A 14,362-nucleotide genomic window follows, 5' to 3' on the forward strand; every position below is an offset into this window, starting at 1 on the left:
GTAGCACTGAGGGCTGGCAGCATCACTACAGTTGTTACAGAAAAAGGAAACTGTTTCTTCAGCCTATAAGTAATTGTAATTTTACTATTAGAAATTTTGGGAAGCTTGAAAACATGTAACTCCATTCTAGCAATGCTGTTTGGTTTCAAGGCTCAAAAAGACTGATAATGGGGTCAAAGAGGGTAACAGGGTCAAGGATTCTGAGGTCACTGATGGCAGAAATTAGCTTTAATTTATTTTATTTTAGATTTTAGAATATTATATGCCTTGATTTCATTTCTTTTATATGAAATGTTCTCAATTTATTGTACTGTATTTGTACTACATGAACATGTTAATGGGTAGTGCAGAGTATTTTAAACATTTCATGTCATTTCTTTGCAGCAGGTTGCCCACTGATACACCAGAGCTTATCCCACTACTGTTCCTAATCAACCCCACCACCTATTTCTGAGTTTCATCATACCAATTTTCAATGTGTTTGCAGAATAAAATTGGTAAATGCAATACGCTACACCTACTAGTCCAAATTATGTCCAAGGTCATTCCTGCAGATGCACTAGCCTTGACTCTCTCTGGGTACATAATTCCAAGAAAGAAACCAACTCAGATATTGTTTCAGAGGTTCACTGCATGTCAAACATTAAACATTCATTTTTTTCTTTTTTTCAGGTACATCCCACCCCATTACAAGTGCATAAAGCAAAATTCTACAAACATTTGATTTATTAAATCTTTAAGTAATAAGCCATTATTGGAGTTGTTTATAAGCATCAATTTATGTTTTTTAAAAAGTTACTGAACTGAAAATTCCACACACCTGCCTGTGAACAATTGTGACAAGGATTTTGGTTTGTGGTCATGTGAACTTTGCCTTTCCTACCTTTTTTTTTTTTTTTACTCAGGATCTTCTAAGCCAGAGAGACCAACCAACTTCCCATGAAAAACAAACTCTAGGAAACACCTGTTTTCCACGTTACAGTCAGTCAGATGTGAGCAACCAACCACATTTGGTCAAGCAAAGCACAGGATGCAAATTTTGCTCTATCACTTCTTATAACCAGGAGGCAAACAATAACTATTCTCACAGAATGCCATTTGCTTTAGCATTAATCCACCACCATTTCTTTGCTGACTGTGAAGAGGCAGGATGTGAACCCTCCAGACAGTTGTGCCCTGTGATCACAGCCTTTTCTTGATGGCTGTTGTCAGTCACAAAGCTCAGTTTATCACCCTGCCCGACCACACCCTGGGCTTTCTGGAGAAAAGGGGACCAAAACAGACAGCAAGTTACACACATGATTAAACTCATTGTGCACAACCCAAAATAATGTTTGGTTCTAAAAGTTATTTCAGAAGAAGAAAAGATTTGTGTATAAAACATAAAAAATTTAGCACCAATATAGCAAGGATATTGATTTTGCTTCTCTAAAATCCTCCCCTGGGATATCACCAAAGTTACCAAACTAATGTATTAAAAAAAAAAATTGCAAACCCCACACACACACTTCTGGTACCACTTAGAACATTCTGCTTTTCATCAATATGTTTTTCACTTATGGTCAGGAAACACAAATCTTCAACTAAAACTGCAAAACCAGATCTGCATTGCCACTACTGTACAACAAATCTACACTGCTCACAACGGTGCAAATGTTTGCAGGTTGAAATATTCCCCATTGCATCATCAACTGCTGCTTCTTTTGTTCATAGCAAAGGAGGACATTTGTAAAATTCCTTCTTTTCCATGCAAAGCTAAACATAGCTGAGTGAATATGACCACAGCCCTTAGAAATGTATGACAGAGCTGAATTTAAGTAACATATTAAAACACTTCATCTATCTGTCATTGTTATATATTGCCACAATAAAGAAACCTCATTGCACTTCATAACTTTTTCTTCTAGAAACTATTAAAGTAGGATGTTCTACCCAGACAGCATGTGTATTATTTGTATAAGATGCACAAATAGAGGGGGGGGAATCAAAACTAAAGTTGTTCAGGGTGCTGAAGTACAAACTGTATGTATGTATCTTTAAAGTTTTAAACCCAGCCTTGTAACTGTGAATTTAAAAAAAAAAAAAAAAAAAAGACTGTGGAACTAATTAACAGCTGCTAAATTCAATTCTGATTTACTTAAGACAAAGCACATTGAACAAACACACTTGTATGGCAATTATACCCCAGGGGGAAAGGAATGGGAAGGAGTCAGTCATTCCAGGGGCTCCTGGTCTGTGCAGAGCCAGCGTGGGATGAGAACTCACCTTTCCCTTACTAATGTCCCCTATCCATCAGAGCAGAGCCCACATCAGGTCTTTTATTGGAGTCCATTTTTAACCCAGCAAAAACATGTCATATTTAATTTTTACAATAGCTTCACTGAAGAAGAGTAATTAGGTTTTCTTTTCTAGGGGTAATATTTTTGAACATATAAAGAATGTCCTGTGTGGAGACTGCTGGAGAAAAATCTGTTTCAGAAAGTGCCCCCCTCAGAACTACATGCTCTAAGAACATGAATAAATGTGGCTAAAAAACGGATTATAAAAAATTCCCAGATTATGGAACACGTTTTTTCAATTTCTTATGTGTATTTATACACACAGACAAATACTAGTATTTCAAACAACAAATGAAATCAAAGACCCAATAAAAAAATCCACAGAGTAGGAAATCTCACCACGTTTTCACACCTGAAAATATGGAGTTTTACTTAAATACAAAATATGTTTCACATAACTTATCTAAATATTGGTTTTCCTCTCACAGGGAGTCCTCAGCTCTTTACATGATCAGTAACAGAAGTTAATTAATATCATACAAAGGAACTTCACTAGTTTTCAGATAAGGCTGTTGTCATTACACAAATGGGCAGATTGATGACTTAGTCATGATTTTTGCATTTTTCTCTTTCACAGTAAGGGCTAATAGCTTGTCAAAATTAAAATTAAAAAAAAAAAAAAGTAGTTGTCCAAAGTGTATCATAAAGATCATTAATACTGGTGATCCCAATAACGAGTGAGGCAAATAATCATCCCCCCTCCAGGGATCTGTTCTATTGCACTACCAGACAATTAACCTGACTTTCATCTACTGTGAATGTGAGGAAATAAATAGGTCTGTTAATGCCTTTTTAAAAGATCAAGTAAATGTCTTGAGGTTGATAATGGGCTGCACTGACCATCTCATATCATCCATCAGCTTGAAAGCAGCCTATAATTTGTGTGTGTTTGTAATTCTATATGGAATAAACTCCTAAAGTTACTCCAGGTGTTCATTACACACACATATAACACGAGTTTTAATATGCTTAAAATTAAAAGCAAACCTTGATTGTTGAATACAGAAATGTATTCATGCACTCCCCTCAATATCATTCTCCTGGTTTATTATTCCCAACTCAAAAATTACATAGCTAATTTGTAGACAAGTTTTATTTATCCTTTTCCTACACAAGTTATTTCTTGTGGGTACATGAATACTTTTTAAATACTACTCTAACGTTTTGGAAAGAAAAATTCCACAAAATTGAATTGCAAGATTTAGGACTAAATTCTGGTCTTCTAAGGTAACAAATGACAGCCCTCTGCTGGTTAATAATTGTGTACCCACAAGAAGTACATTTCTCAACAGCTTTATACTAATACTATATTTAGCAAAAGTGAAAACATATAAAAATCTATATATAGTACAAAATAAAATTATACTACAGAGATGCCTGAAATATTTTAGCTGGACCATTAGAAAACATATTCTTTCTAATTCATGTAGAAAATAGGAAACAGGAGGTAAAGGAAATGGCTATAGAGTATTGGAATTCCTCAAAGAAGTAACCTTACTAGGCTACAGATTTCCATACAGGATTCAAAAATAGTAAGAAATGTTAATGGTAATCATCGTGTTATTGTGTAAGGCTTTGTTTTGGTCGGTAAAATCCATAAAAATGAAATATTGTTCAAATAAAAACACTGCTTTTCTGACATTTTTGTGGTCTAAAATAAGTTTTAAAAGTAAACATCACAGAGCTTACTAGCAGCCAGCTAAAAATGAGTACCAAAGCATGGTATTTGGTACAACAGTCAGCAATATGATCCAGTTTGCAGGTATCAGCATAAAATTCAGAAATATGGCACATGTATGAGAAAAATTAAGAATAGTCCCCGTATTTTATTAATTTTTTTTCTGATTTCTAAAAACTTGTTTTCTACTTTGCCCTGAGGCTCTGTACTGCCTTTTAAAATACACAGATAGATAGATAGTAAATAATTTGAATTTTTCCTGTGTTAATTTAAAATATTCTGTAGCATAATTCTGACCAGGTGGCAAATTCACAAAGAAGGCATCGCAAAGTGCATCTTCATTAACGGTGTCAGCTGGAACAAGTCTGCAGCAAAAGAACATGCTGGCAGCTGTACACCCTCACTTAGAAAAACACCAAAACCCAAAAAAAAACCCTCTGTGGCTGCCAACACGTGACAGTGTGAAACAAGGAACTGAAACTATTTATTTGAATGTATTTGACAGTTGCCTCAATGCCCCGATAGACGCATTTTACCAATAGAATATTGAGAGAAGTAACTGGAATCAACACCCAGTGTAAATAGGTCCCTTCCAACCCAAACCCTTCTGTGACTTTATGATTCTGTGATGCTCAGCTGAACTGCAGGGGAACTCTGAGCAGCGTCCTTCACCTCCAGCTGCCTCTGGAAGCTGGTCCAAGGAGTCCCTCACCCCTACGGGCACAAACAAAACAAACGAACCCCTTGGGGACCACGGAAACAGTGAGGAACTGATGGATTGTGTGAGGAATGCGGGATAAGTTCAGTCAAGTGTTGTTTGGCTGCTTAAGAAATTAGCTTACAGGTGCCAGGTAAGAAGTAACAGAGTCACAGAATATCCTGAGGCAGACGGGACCCACAAGGATCATCAAATCCCATCTCTTAGCCCTGCACAGGACAACCCCAAATCTCACCATGTGCCTGAGATCGTTGTCCAAACACTCCTTGAGCTCTGTCAGCCTTGGTGCCGTGACCACTGCCCTGGGGAGCCTGTTCAGTGCCCGACCACCTTCTGGGGTGATGAACCTTTCCTAAGATCCAACTTAACCTCCCCTGACACAACTTCGGGCCATTCCCTCGGGCCATGATAAACACATAATAAAAAAGGCGAAGACCGGCTACCTCACACCGACACTCGGCGCTCACACGGCCCACACGAGGAGGATCGGGGGCGCAGCTCCTGTGGGGAGCAGGTGGGGCCTGTCCCCCATCGCTTTCCACGCCGGGGGCTCTGGATCCTCCAGTCCTTCCTGTCCCAGCTCTCTCTCCTATCCCAGCTCTCTGTCCTGTCCCAGCTCTCTGTCCTGTCCCAGCTCTCTCTCCTCTCCCTCCTATCCCAGCTCTCTCTCTTGTCCCTCCTGTCTCTCCTGTCCCCGCTCTCCCTCAGCCGCCGCTGGAGGACCGCGCTCACGTGCCCGCCAGGGGGCGCCGCCGGCGCGGCAGGGGTGTGCCGGGGGCGCGTGCGCGGCCGCGCGCGGCGATGGCGGCGCTGCTGGAGCACGAGAGCCAGATCTTCCTGGACCTGTTCCACCGGGACGGGCTCGTGGTGTGCGCCCGCGGGCTCGGCATCGACCGCCTGCTGCTGCGCTTCCTGCGCCTCTACTGCGAGCCCGCCAGCCTCGTGCTCGTGCTCAACACCGGCCCCGCCGAGGAGGTGAGGGGGCTGTCAGCGCCCGGCGCTGCCCCGCTCGGGCCCGGCGGGCGCGGCCCCGCAGTGCCTCGGGCGGGAGCGGCTCCTGGGGCCGGGGGCGGGCCGGGGGTGGGTGTGCGGGATCCGGGGCCGGGCCGGGCGCTGTCACAGAGTCACTGAGTGGGTCAGGCTGGAAGGGACCACAGTGGTGGGTCATCTGGTCTCACCTCCTACTCCTGCTCCAGCAGGGTCATCCCAGGGCACACGGTACAGGATTGTGTCCAGACAGTTCTGGAGTATCCCCAGTGAGGAGACTCCACACCTCTGGGCAATCTGTTCCAGTTCTCGGTCACTGCACAGGGAAGAAGTTCTTCCTCCTGTTCAGGTGGAACTTCCTGAGCATCAGTTCCTGCCCATTCCCTCTCATCCCATTGCTGGGCACCCCCGAGCAGAGCCCGGTCCATCCTTTGCCCCCTCCCTGCAGATCTGACAGACATTGAGGAGGTCCCCTCTCAGCTGTCTCTTCTCAGGGCCAGCTCCTCAGCCTGTCCTCAGAGGAGAGTCCCCCCATCCTCTTTGTCACCCTGCGCTGGACCCACTCCAGGAGCTCCGTGTCTCTCTTGTCCTGAGGATCCCAGAACTGGACACAACACTCCAGATGGGCCTCACCAGGGCTGAGTAGAGGGGCAGGATCACCTCCCTCGACCTGCTGGCAATGCTCTTCCTAATGCACCCCAGGACACTGTTGGCCTTCTTGGCCATGAGGGCACTGCTGGCTCAGGGACAGCTGGTTGTCCCCCAGGACCCCATGTCCCAGGGAAAGCTGTCAGACCAGACACACTTGGGATCCATCAGCTGAATTCCTACTCCTGCAGCACAGTAAAGCCCCAAAACCAACACTGAGCTAAAACAAGCATATGTACATAATTGTAAGTAACCACTGAGCAGAAAGGGATGAACTTGCTGAAGGTTTGTCCCTGCTTGTACAAAAAATAGCTGCTCTTTTTTCCCTGGAACCAGGGAGATTTCCCACCATCAGGGAAGTGAGGTCCTGGGGACTTTTTATAGTGGTCATAGGGGAATAAATATCACAGCTCTAATTTGTAAGATTAAACTTCATGTATAGGTCCTACCTGCTGTAGTTGTCTGATAGCAGGTGAGGGCACCAGAAGATGAACTCTTCCCAATTCGCTGTTCTTAAGGCAGTATTAAAATTGCATGTTCTCTGAAAATGGAAATACAGGAAAGTGTAAGCTCTTTTGAGTGTCAGTTGCTCATATTTACTTAAGTATTTTCTAGCTACTACTGACAATACGTAGATTTTAAATCACCCAGATGAGTTTGAAACTGAACAAAGTATATCAAAGAAGAAAAAAATCATGATAATTATGACTTCCTTTAGTATGTTATACTATCATGTTTTAATTTGTCTTGGACTGCTCCTCAAAATTGGCAGGGTATGCATAATAAAGGTGTTTATTGCATCCAATAAATGTGTTTGTTTATTAGTTACCACAGTTATGTGTTTGTTTTTATTGCATTTGGTTTAGGAGTATTTTATTGACCAGCTGAGGTCAGATGGAGCTGTTCACCTTCCCCGGCGTGTTACCAATGAAATTGCAAATAATACTCGGTACGAATTTTACACACAAGGAGGAGTCATCTTTGCAACAAGTCGGATCCTGGTGGTGGATTTCCTTACTGACAGAATTCCTGCCAACCTCATTACTGGTAAGACTTTAATGAAATGAAGGTAAAAGTATTCTGTTTGAACATACATAAAGCTTAATTCTATATGAAGAGTTCTGCTAACCACTATCGAAGAACTTTTCCTTTCCTTCCCCCCAAGACTGAGGTAAAAAGAGCAAATATGTAGTTCTTTCATATTTTTAATGGTTTTCTTTGCTCCAAACTTGTTTGTCTTATTTAATCAAAGCATTTGAAAACATGCACATTATTTTTACAGAGCTATTTTTACAAGTTTTGCATTGCCACCAGAGGTCAGTGCCAGAGCAGCTGTGATAGACCAGCTGCTTCATTTCCAGCTTCCCCAACACCTGGTTCCATGTGCCTTACCTGTGTGTGAGACTGCACAGCCAAACCAACAAAAACTTGTAATAGTGGTTCTTGAGGAGGTAACACAGAAAAAGTGTTTCTAGGTTTTATAAATGTGGTTTATAAAATCAGTGTAGAATCACATGTGAATTAACATCTGATGAACTCATAAAGTCCAGCTAAATGGAGATAAGAAATTATCACTGTGGTAAAGAAGAATTATTCCTGGTAGTTTTAGCCAGGTAAAAATGATGTACTTGGCAGCACAGTAAGACTGATGCAAGTGGGTTTAATAAAAAGTGGTAATAAAAGGGCTTACAGAGCAGGTACAAACTCACTCCATGAGCAGACATATATTGAGTGAAAGCTGGAAGGTATTATGATAAACACACAGTCTTACTGGCCCGGCACAAATTGGTTGTCCCCTCTCATGTCCATTCTGAGTCACATCTTGACAAACTGGAAGTTGTTCAGAAATGTGTGTGATCATTGTTATGTCCTGAAAAATTTGCTTCGTGGGACAGATCTAACAATGTCTAGATAGAAAAATACCTTGTAGTGGATTATTCCATGACTTAATCATGAATGGCTAGCAGTTATATGGAAGTCTTTTTTTTCTAGATGCTTTCTCATTTACCAAGCAAAGGCATATTAAAATCAGTGTCTAGGTGCTGAGTTGAAGAAACTTGTTGCAGAGTTAAATGCACTGTAAATTTATGAGCTTATGTAGGTACAAGGTAAAACCTGTGATGTTTGATGTCCTTTGCTTCCATTTCAGAAAGGCATTTATGATTCCACTGCAAGCTGTGAACAGATAAGGCCTCCCATATAGGCCTCACTTCAGCAGGGGAGAGGGAAGAATGCAGTGTACTATTTAACATGATTAAGTGGGAGGAAAAATAAGCCTGAGTTTAACAGGTCTTGGCTGAGTGAACTGTGAATCCCAGAAGTATTTGTCTCGAACACCTAATTAAATTAAACTGTTGTTTCATTTCTCTTTACTAAAATGTGCTTGATAAATCTTTTATTCCTAATGCCCCCATAGCCCTGAATAAAGCTGGGGGTGTACTCATACAGTTGATAGTATTTGCTGTCCTTAAGAGAGAATATGACTTATCAGAAGGAGGAGAAAAGCAAAACAAATGTTTTCAGATGTTCTTTGAATGTGTAAACACTTGAACTGTTACCAATGAAACATACTTGACCAGACTAATTCCAGAATTTCTCTAACAAAGGAATGCAAATATCACAGACTTGAAAGTGTCAAACTTGCTGTGCTGTAACAGTGTGTTCTGTCGTGCATTTGCTTTTCCTCCTTTTCAAAGGCTCAAGTTCAAGTTATGCCTCAGGAGTAAAGAATTTTCTAAGCTAATAAGTCCTGCCACTCAAGCACAAGATTTTTTTAATTTTGTTTTTATTAAAGATGCATCATTAACCCAGTTCTGTTATTTGGCAGTTCTATGGTACTGAAACTGAGGAGTCACTTGTTCGAACCCCAGAAAGTTTGTTCAACGCTCATTTTAGAAGATTTAAATTCCTATAATCCAAAGAATATTAGAAGCATAAGACAGTTATGAGGAAAATTCTATACAAAGTTGGACCTTTCTTAACTTCTTGTAACTTGAAAATGTTTTATTTTGCCAGGCATTTTGGTGTACAAAGCACACAGAATCATCGAGTCCTGCCAGGAAGCATTTATCCTGCGACTGTATCGCCAGAAGAACAAGCAAGGCTTCATTAAAGCTTTTACAGATAATGCTGTTGCATTTAACACTGGCTTTTGCCACGTGGAAAGGGTGATGAAAAACCTTTTTGTCAGTAAGCTTTATCTGTGGCCAAGGTGAGGCACTTCTTTACTCCACTGGAGAGTTAAACTTAAAAGAAGGTGAAGGATGTTAGATGGGTTCCTCAGAAAATGAGGTATATGCAGTCACACTGCTTAGGGGTGTTCCCTCATATCCCCAAACAAATTTCAGTCAGGTTTTGACTGAAGTGGTCTTGAAGATGCTAAATTTCTGTATGTATTTTTGAAAATAGACTCAAATTAGTTCTGTAAGGGGCTGAACCTTATGGCAGAGCTGGCCTTTTAGCCAACAGAAATCACAGCAGAAGGTGACACTCCTAATAGCTCAAGAAAAACTTCCCTTACAAAACAGAGTATATAAGCCATGAAGTAACAAGAACACAGTCTCTCAGTTCTCCATTCAGGGAGGTATTTGTTTCCAGCTGTGATAAAACTCCATGGATCTTTCTACATGTCAGATTTTTTTAATCTTCTTTTACATGTATGTTGTGTATGAAGAATATTTCCTGATGTCTGATAAAAAGCAAATTGCCAGGTTTGTGGCACGTGTTAAGTCATTCAGAAGCAGAGCCACAAATGGAACTGGACCCTTTATCTGCTGACCCATTCAGTGCTCTTGCCTTGGGCAGGAGCTCTGCCCATTTGTTCCAGGCTAGAATGTGTTTCACTCCATCTTAATGAACTGTCACTCTGCCTTGTAAACTCTTTTTTTAACAGTCTTTCTTCCAGTATCCCAGGGAAGTAGAAGTGCACATAACTAGGCAAGAAAGGTTGGATAAAAGCTCTCTACATTTTCTTCCTTGGCTTCTGAGCCATGGCAAGGCCTGGGGGTGCAGTGTATGGGAGGGGAGATGCCCAGGGAGTTCCAGAGGTTGGCAGGCACTGGGCTCTCTGAGCCTCCCTGTTAGGGAAAGGCAGTGACATGTCTGTGCCTGTGCAGCTGAGGGGCTGCAGGGGAGGCTTCCAACAAGGACCTGCTGCTCATCCTTGCAAGCTGGGAATGTCACAGAACCTGCTGGTGCAGTGTCTGATTTTAAAGAATTCATGAGCCTGTTCCTGTTTCCCCCTTATGAGATTTTTTGGGTTTACTTTAGTATTTGTTTGTGTATTGGTGATGGAGAATCTAGTGCAGGAATTTTCCATGGCTCATTCACCAGCCCTATAGGCTCACATGACTAGAATGCCTACAGTCATCATTGTGGAACAGATGGTTTTCTGAGGCTGTTCATAAGATTGCAGTCTTCACATTAGTAGAATCTGATTTACTTTGGAATTAACTTACTTGTTCACATTTAAAACAATTGTAATTGTAGTTTATACAAACTTTTGAGTAATTGTGGGTCAAGAAAACTTTCCATGTAAATCTTAATAAGCTGTTTTCCTCTTAGATTTCATATAGCAGTGAACTCCTTTTTAGAGAAGCATAAACCTGAAGTGGTGGAAATACATGTGGCAATGACCCCTGCTATGCTTGCTATCCAGACCTCAATCCTGGACATTTTGAATGCCTGTCTGAGAGAACTCAAACGTTTTAATCCAGTTCTTGAAATAGAAGATCTCTCTTTAGAAAATGCTATTGGAAAAGCTTTCGACAAGGTAACCATTCTGATTGTTTTGCAGTGTCTGACTAACAGGATGTAGATCTGCAAACCGCCATGCAAACAAATTTTATTTGTAAAATTAATAACCTTCAGCAGCTGAGTGTTCTCCCATGACATGTTTATTAGTGGTACCAGGTGATGTAATAGTGATGTGACAGTTGCCAGTAGGGTTTTTGGTGTATAGGTATTATTGTTCTTCCTTCATTTCCCAAGTCTTACAGCAAGAACATCCTGACCCAAGGTTTTCTTTCCTATTTGTGTTTCCATTTCCTCTAGTAGGAGAAGCACAAGTATATAGTAGACAACATGCACATGCATGCCTCTGCTGTATCTTTAATCATTATATATGTCAGTAATTGTGTGTTCACTGCTGTTTGTGGCAGATGTGCAATGTTTGGCATACGTGTGCTTTCTGTAAGGTGAAATCATAAACTTCAACCGTCATAGTGAAACACAGTTATTTCTTAACTACTATTTAATCCTGATGTAAGGCCTTCTGTACTTTAAATATCAGGAGGTTTTTTTCTTAAGCTTTACAGGTTGCACATCTGCATGGTACCAACCTTATTTTGGAAATTAAATGCCATTAGAATGGTTTCTGCTTTACAGCCCAGTGCCAGTAAATTAAGGGGGGGGAGTATTGTACCAGTGTTTTATTATTAGATGGAAAGGAAAAAGTGTACTGAAAGCATTAATTGATACACATCTGCTAATTGCTGAAATATTTTACATGAAGGCATCTATATTATGTTAACTTTGCTAAAAAATGATATAAAAAAAAATACCTTACCATCAGGTCTTTAATTTGGTATCCTTAATAACTTCAGGAAACTAATGGAATCCCCTATAAAGGAAAAAAAAAAGTGCATTTTTAGCACGGTTAGTGTACTATATATTTGACATCCTGAACTTTCCAATTTATATTTCTAGACAATACGTCACTATTTAGATCCTCTCTGGCATCAGCTTGGAGCCAAGACAAAATCTTTGGTCCAGGATTTGAAGATACTCCGTACTTTGCTCCTGTATCTCACTCAGTATGATTGTGTCACCTTCCTTAATCTTCTGGAGTCACTGAAAGCAAGTGAAAAAGCTTTTGGTGAGAATTCAGGTAAACACTCAAGATCCATACAAGTCAATGCATGAAACAGTGAAATGTTGATGTTTTTAATTAGCATTCCCAAACATTTGAAGGTACCTAATTAGGCTTTACATAACCAGCCATAAGGACGTAGGTTTTTATTGACAGATAATGCTTTTATCTTCCCACCTAACTGCTGTTACTTAACAGGGGCAGATTTGCATCACATTTGTCTCTTACTAAGCTGGTGATTGCACAGCAAGCAGGTAGCACAGGTATTCCAGATGAGAGGTTTGGGGCTGCAAAGGGTTGAAACACATCCCCATTGCAGATGTCAAACTAGTGCTGCTTCCTTCTGCTCTCCCCTCAGGTTGGCTGTTCCTTGACGCCAGCACCTCGATGTTTGTGAACGCTCGCGCTCGAGTTTATCGCATTGCAGAGGAGAAGCTGAGTCAGAAAGGCAAAGCCTCTGAAAAACGTGATGTGAAGAAGGAGAATGGTACTGATCATTCCTAATTTTAAGTTTGGGAGTGTCACGATTTCAAGTGCTTTGCATGTTATTACTGGGGCTCTGGTTCCCTGCGTGAACTTAACCCAGCTCAGGATCTCCATCTGTTAGCTGGGATAAGCTGGGACATAATCTTAGTTCAAAAAGCATATAATAAACAACATACAAGAGTCATGAAGAAATAAGGGGTTCTCCTAAGCTTGCTCAGCTGATCACTGGGAGAGCTTTTATGCAATTCTTGTGTTGCACTGGTGTTTAGCTTGATCTTTATGATTTTACTTGAACGGGTAGGAGGCTGGGGTTGCTTTTATTAAAAAAATATACCCAGGAGTTTCAGAATTGAAGAATAAGTGAATATTGCAACTTTTTGCTTCACTAGAGCACTTATCCCCATTTTTAAAGTTAAGAGTGTTCTCCAACCCAGTAACATAACACATTGCATATGTAGGCTGTTGAATATCATATTTGCCAATAGCCATCACGCTATTGACATCTAACCACTAATTTAAAGTCTGAGGGAGATTTTGGCTGTAAGAGCTGCAATGTTCAATCTTACTTTGTTTCAGAACTGAAAAGGGAACTGGTTCTCGAAAGTAACCCAAAATGGGAAGCTTTGAGAGAAGTACTGAAAGAGATTGAAAATGAGAATAAGAACAGTGACAACCTTGGTGGTCCAGGTGAGAGAATACTAAATGATGAAAGTTTTCATGGTACAGCTGGTTTGCATTTCTGCTTGTCTTTGGAGAGAGGGAACCTAACTGTTTACTGCAGTTTTATCAAAGAGATAGTTTAAATTTAATAATTTGTGTTGGTTACTATGCAATACAGTTTAGGAAAGAGAATTTTTATTAGAAATTTTTTTAACTTACATTTCAATATTAGACTGATACTTTAGTTCCAAGCCCAATAAAACTGATGTGGAAATTTATAATAATCAAGGTACCATTCACTCATTTCTTAAGTTCAACTTCAAAAAAAGTGCCCTTTCTAACTCACACATTCTTCTCCTGCACCTGAAAATTTGCCTCTCCAGGAGATGCATATAAATGGGGTAGAGATTAGAAGGCAGGGTAGAGAGTCTAACTGCTTTGCTGCCTTTCCTATTTTAGGGCTGTTCAGCCCCTTAAATTTCAGCAAGTTTTATTTTAGGAAATAGTAAGGGTAAAAAAGTGCTCTTTTCTCCCACCCACAGTGTTCTGACTGCATAAGAACTGGCTCTCTCACCTAGTGTTGTAGGAGTTTATCTGAGTCAGCTTGTGGAGAATTGTTATTCAAGACCACAAATGTCAATAATACTGGGTGAAATATGTATTTTTTGACTTTCTATCACAGCTGACAAAGGCTGAAAATTAGACTGGTCTAAATTAAGTTCTCTCTTATTCCACGTCTTAAAAAGAAGTAGTTGTGAGTGTGTTTCAATGCACACTATGTTTCAGATGGCCAGAAGGAAAACCTCACAAATTTAGACGTTGTGAGAATAAGGAATGCTGAACTTCCATTAATCTCCTCTAATCTTGTTTGGTACAAAATGCCCATGCACTTTATATTTCTCTCAAAGTCCAGAGCAACTGTGACAACCAAATACAAAAGTCTTTGGCAGGCATTACTTCCAGGATCAGTAAAACCA

General features: G+C 40.5%; 1 protein-coding gene and 1 long non-coding RNA gene across 2 annotated transcripts in view; one reads left to right on the forward strand and one right to left on the reverse strand.

The window, feature by feature from the left end:
* Positions 1-6,912, reverse strand: part of LOC127482403 (uncharacterized) — a 24,451-nt gene extending 17,539 nt beyond the window's left edge. The window contains exon 1 of the long non-coding RNA XR_007908603.1: positions 6,820-6,912. This is a non-coding gene — a long non-coding RNA (uncharacterized LOC127482403). The remainder of the gene's footprint in view (positions 1-6,819) is intronic.
* The window catches only part of ERCC4 (ERCC excision repair 4, endonuclease catalytic subunit), a 14,413-nt gene continuing 5,568 nt past the window's right edge, over positions 5,518-14,362 (forward strand). The window contains exons 1-7 of the mRNA XM_051810089.1: positions 5,518-5,710; positions 7,237-7,417; positions 9,386-9,581; positions 10,934-11,141; positions 12,077-12,257; positions 12,598-12,726; positions 13,302-13,412. Of these exons, the coding sequence (XP_051666049.1) occupies positions 5,537-5,710; positions 7,237-7,417; positions 9,386-9,581; positions 10,934-11,141; positions 12,077-12,257; positions 12,598-12,726; positions 13,302-13,412 (1,180 nt within the window). The 5' untranslated portion in view covers positions 5,518-5,536. The remainder of the gene's footprint in view (positions 5,711-7,236; positions 7,418-9,385; positions 9,582-10,933; positions 11,142-12,076; positions 12,258-12,597; positions 12,727-13,301; positions 13,413-14,362) is intronic.

This window comes from Manacus candei, unplaced genomic scaffold, assembly GCF_025592945.1.
Source record: "Manacus candei isolate 608988 ecotype Guabito, Panama unplaced genomic scaffold, ASM2559294v1 h1tg000002l, whole genome shotgun sequence".
Lineage (NCBI taxonomy): Eukaryota > Metazoa > Chordata > Aves > Passeriformes > Pipridae > Manacus > Manacus candei.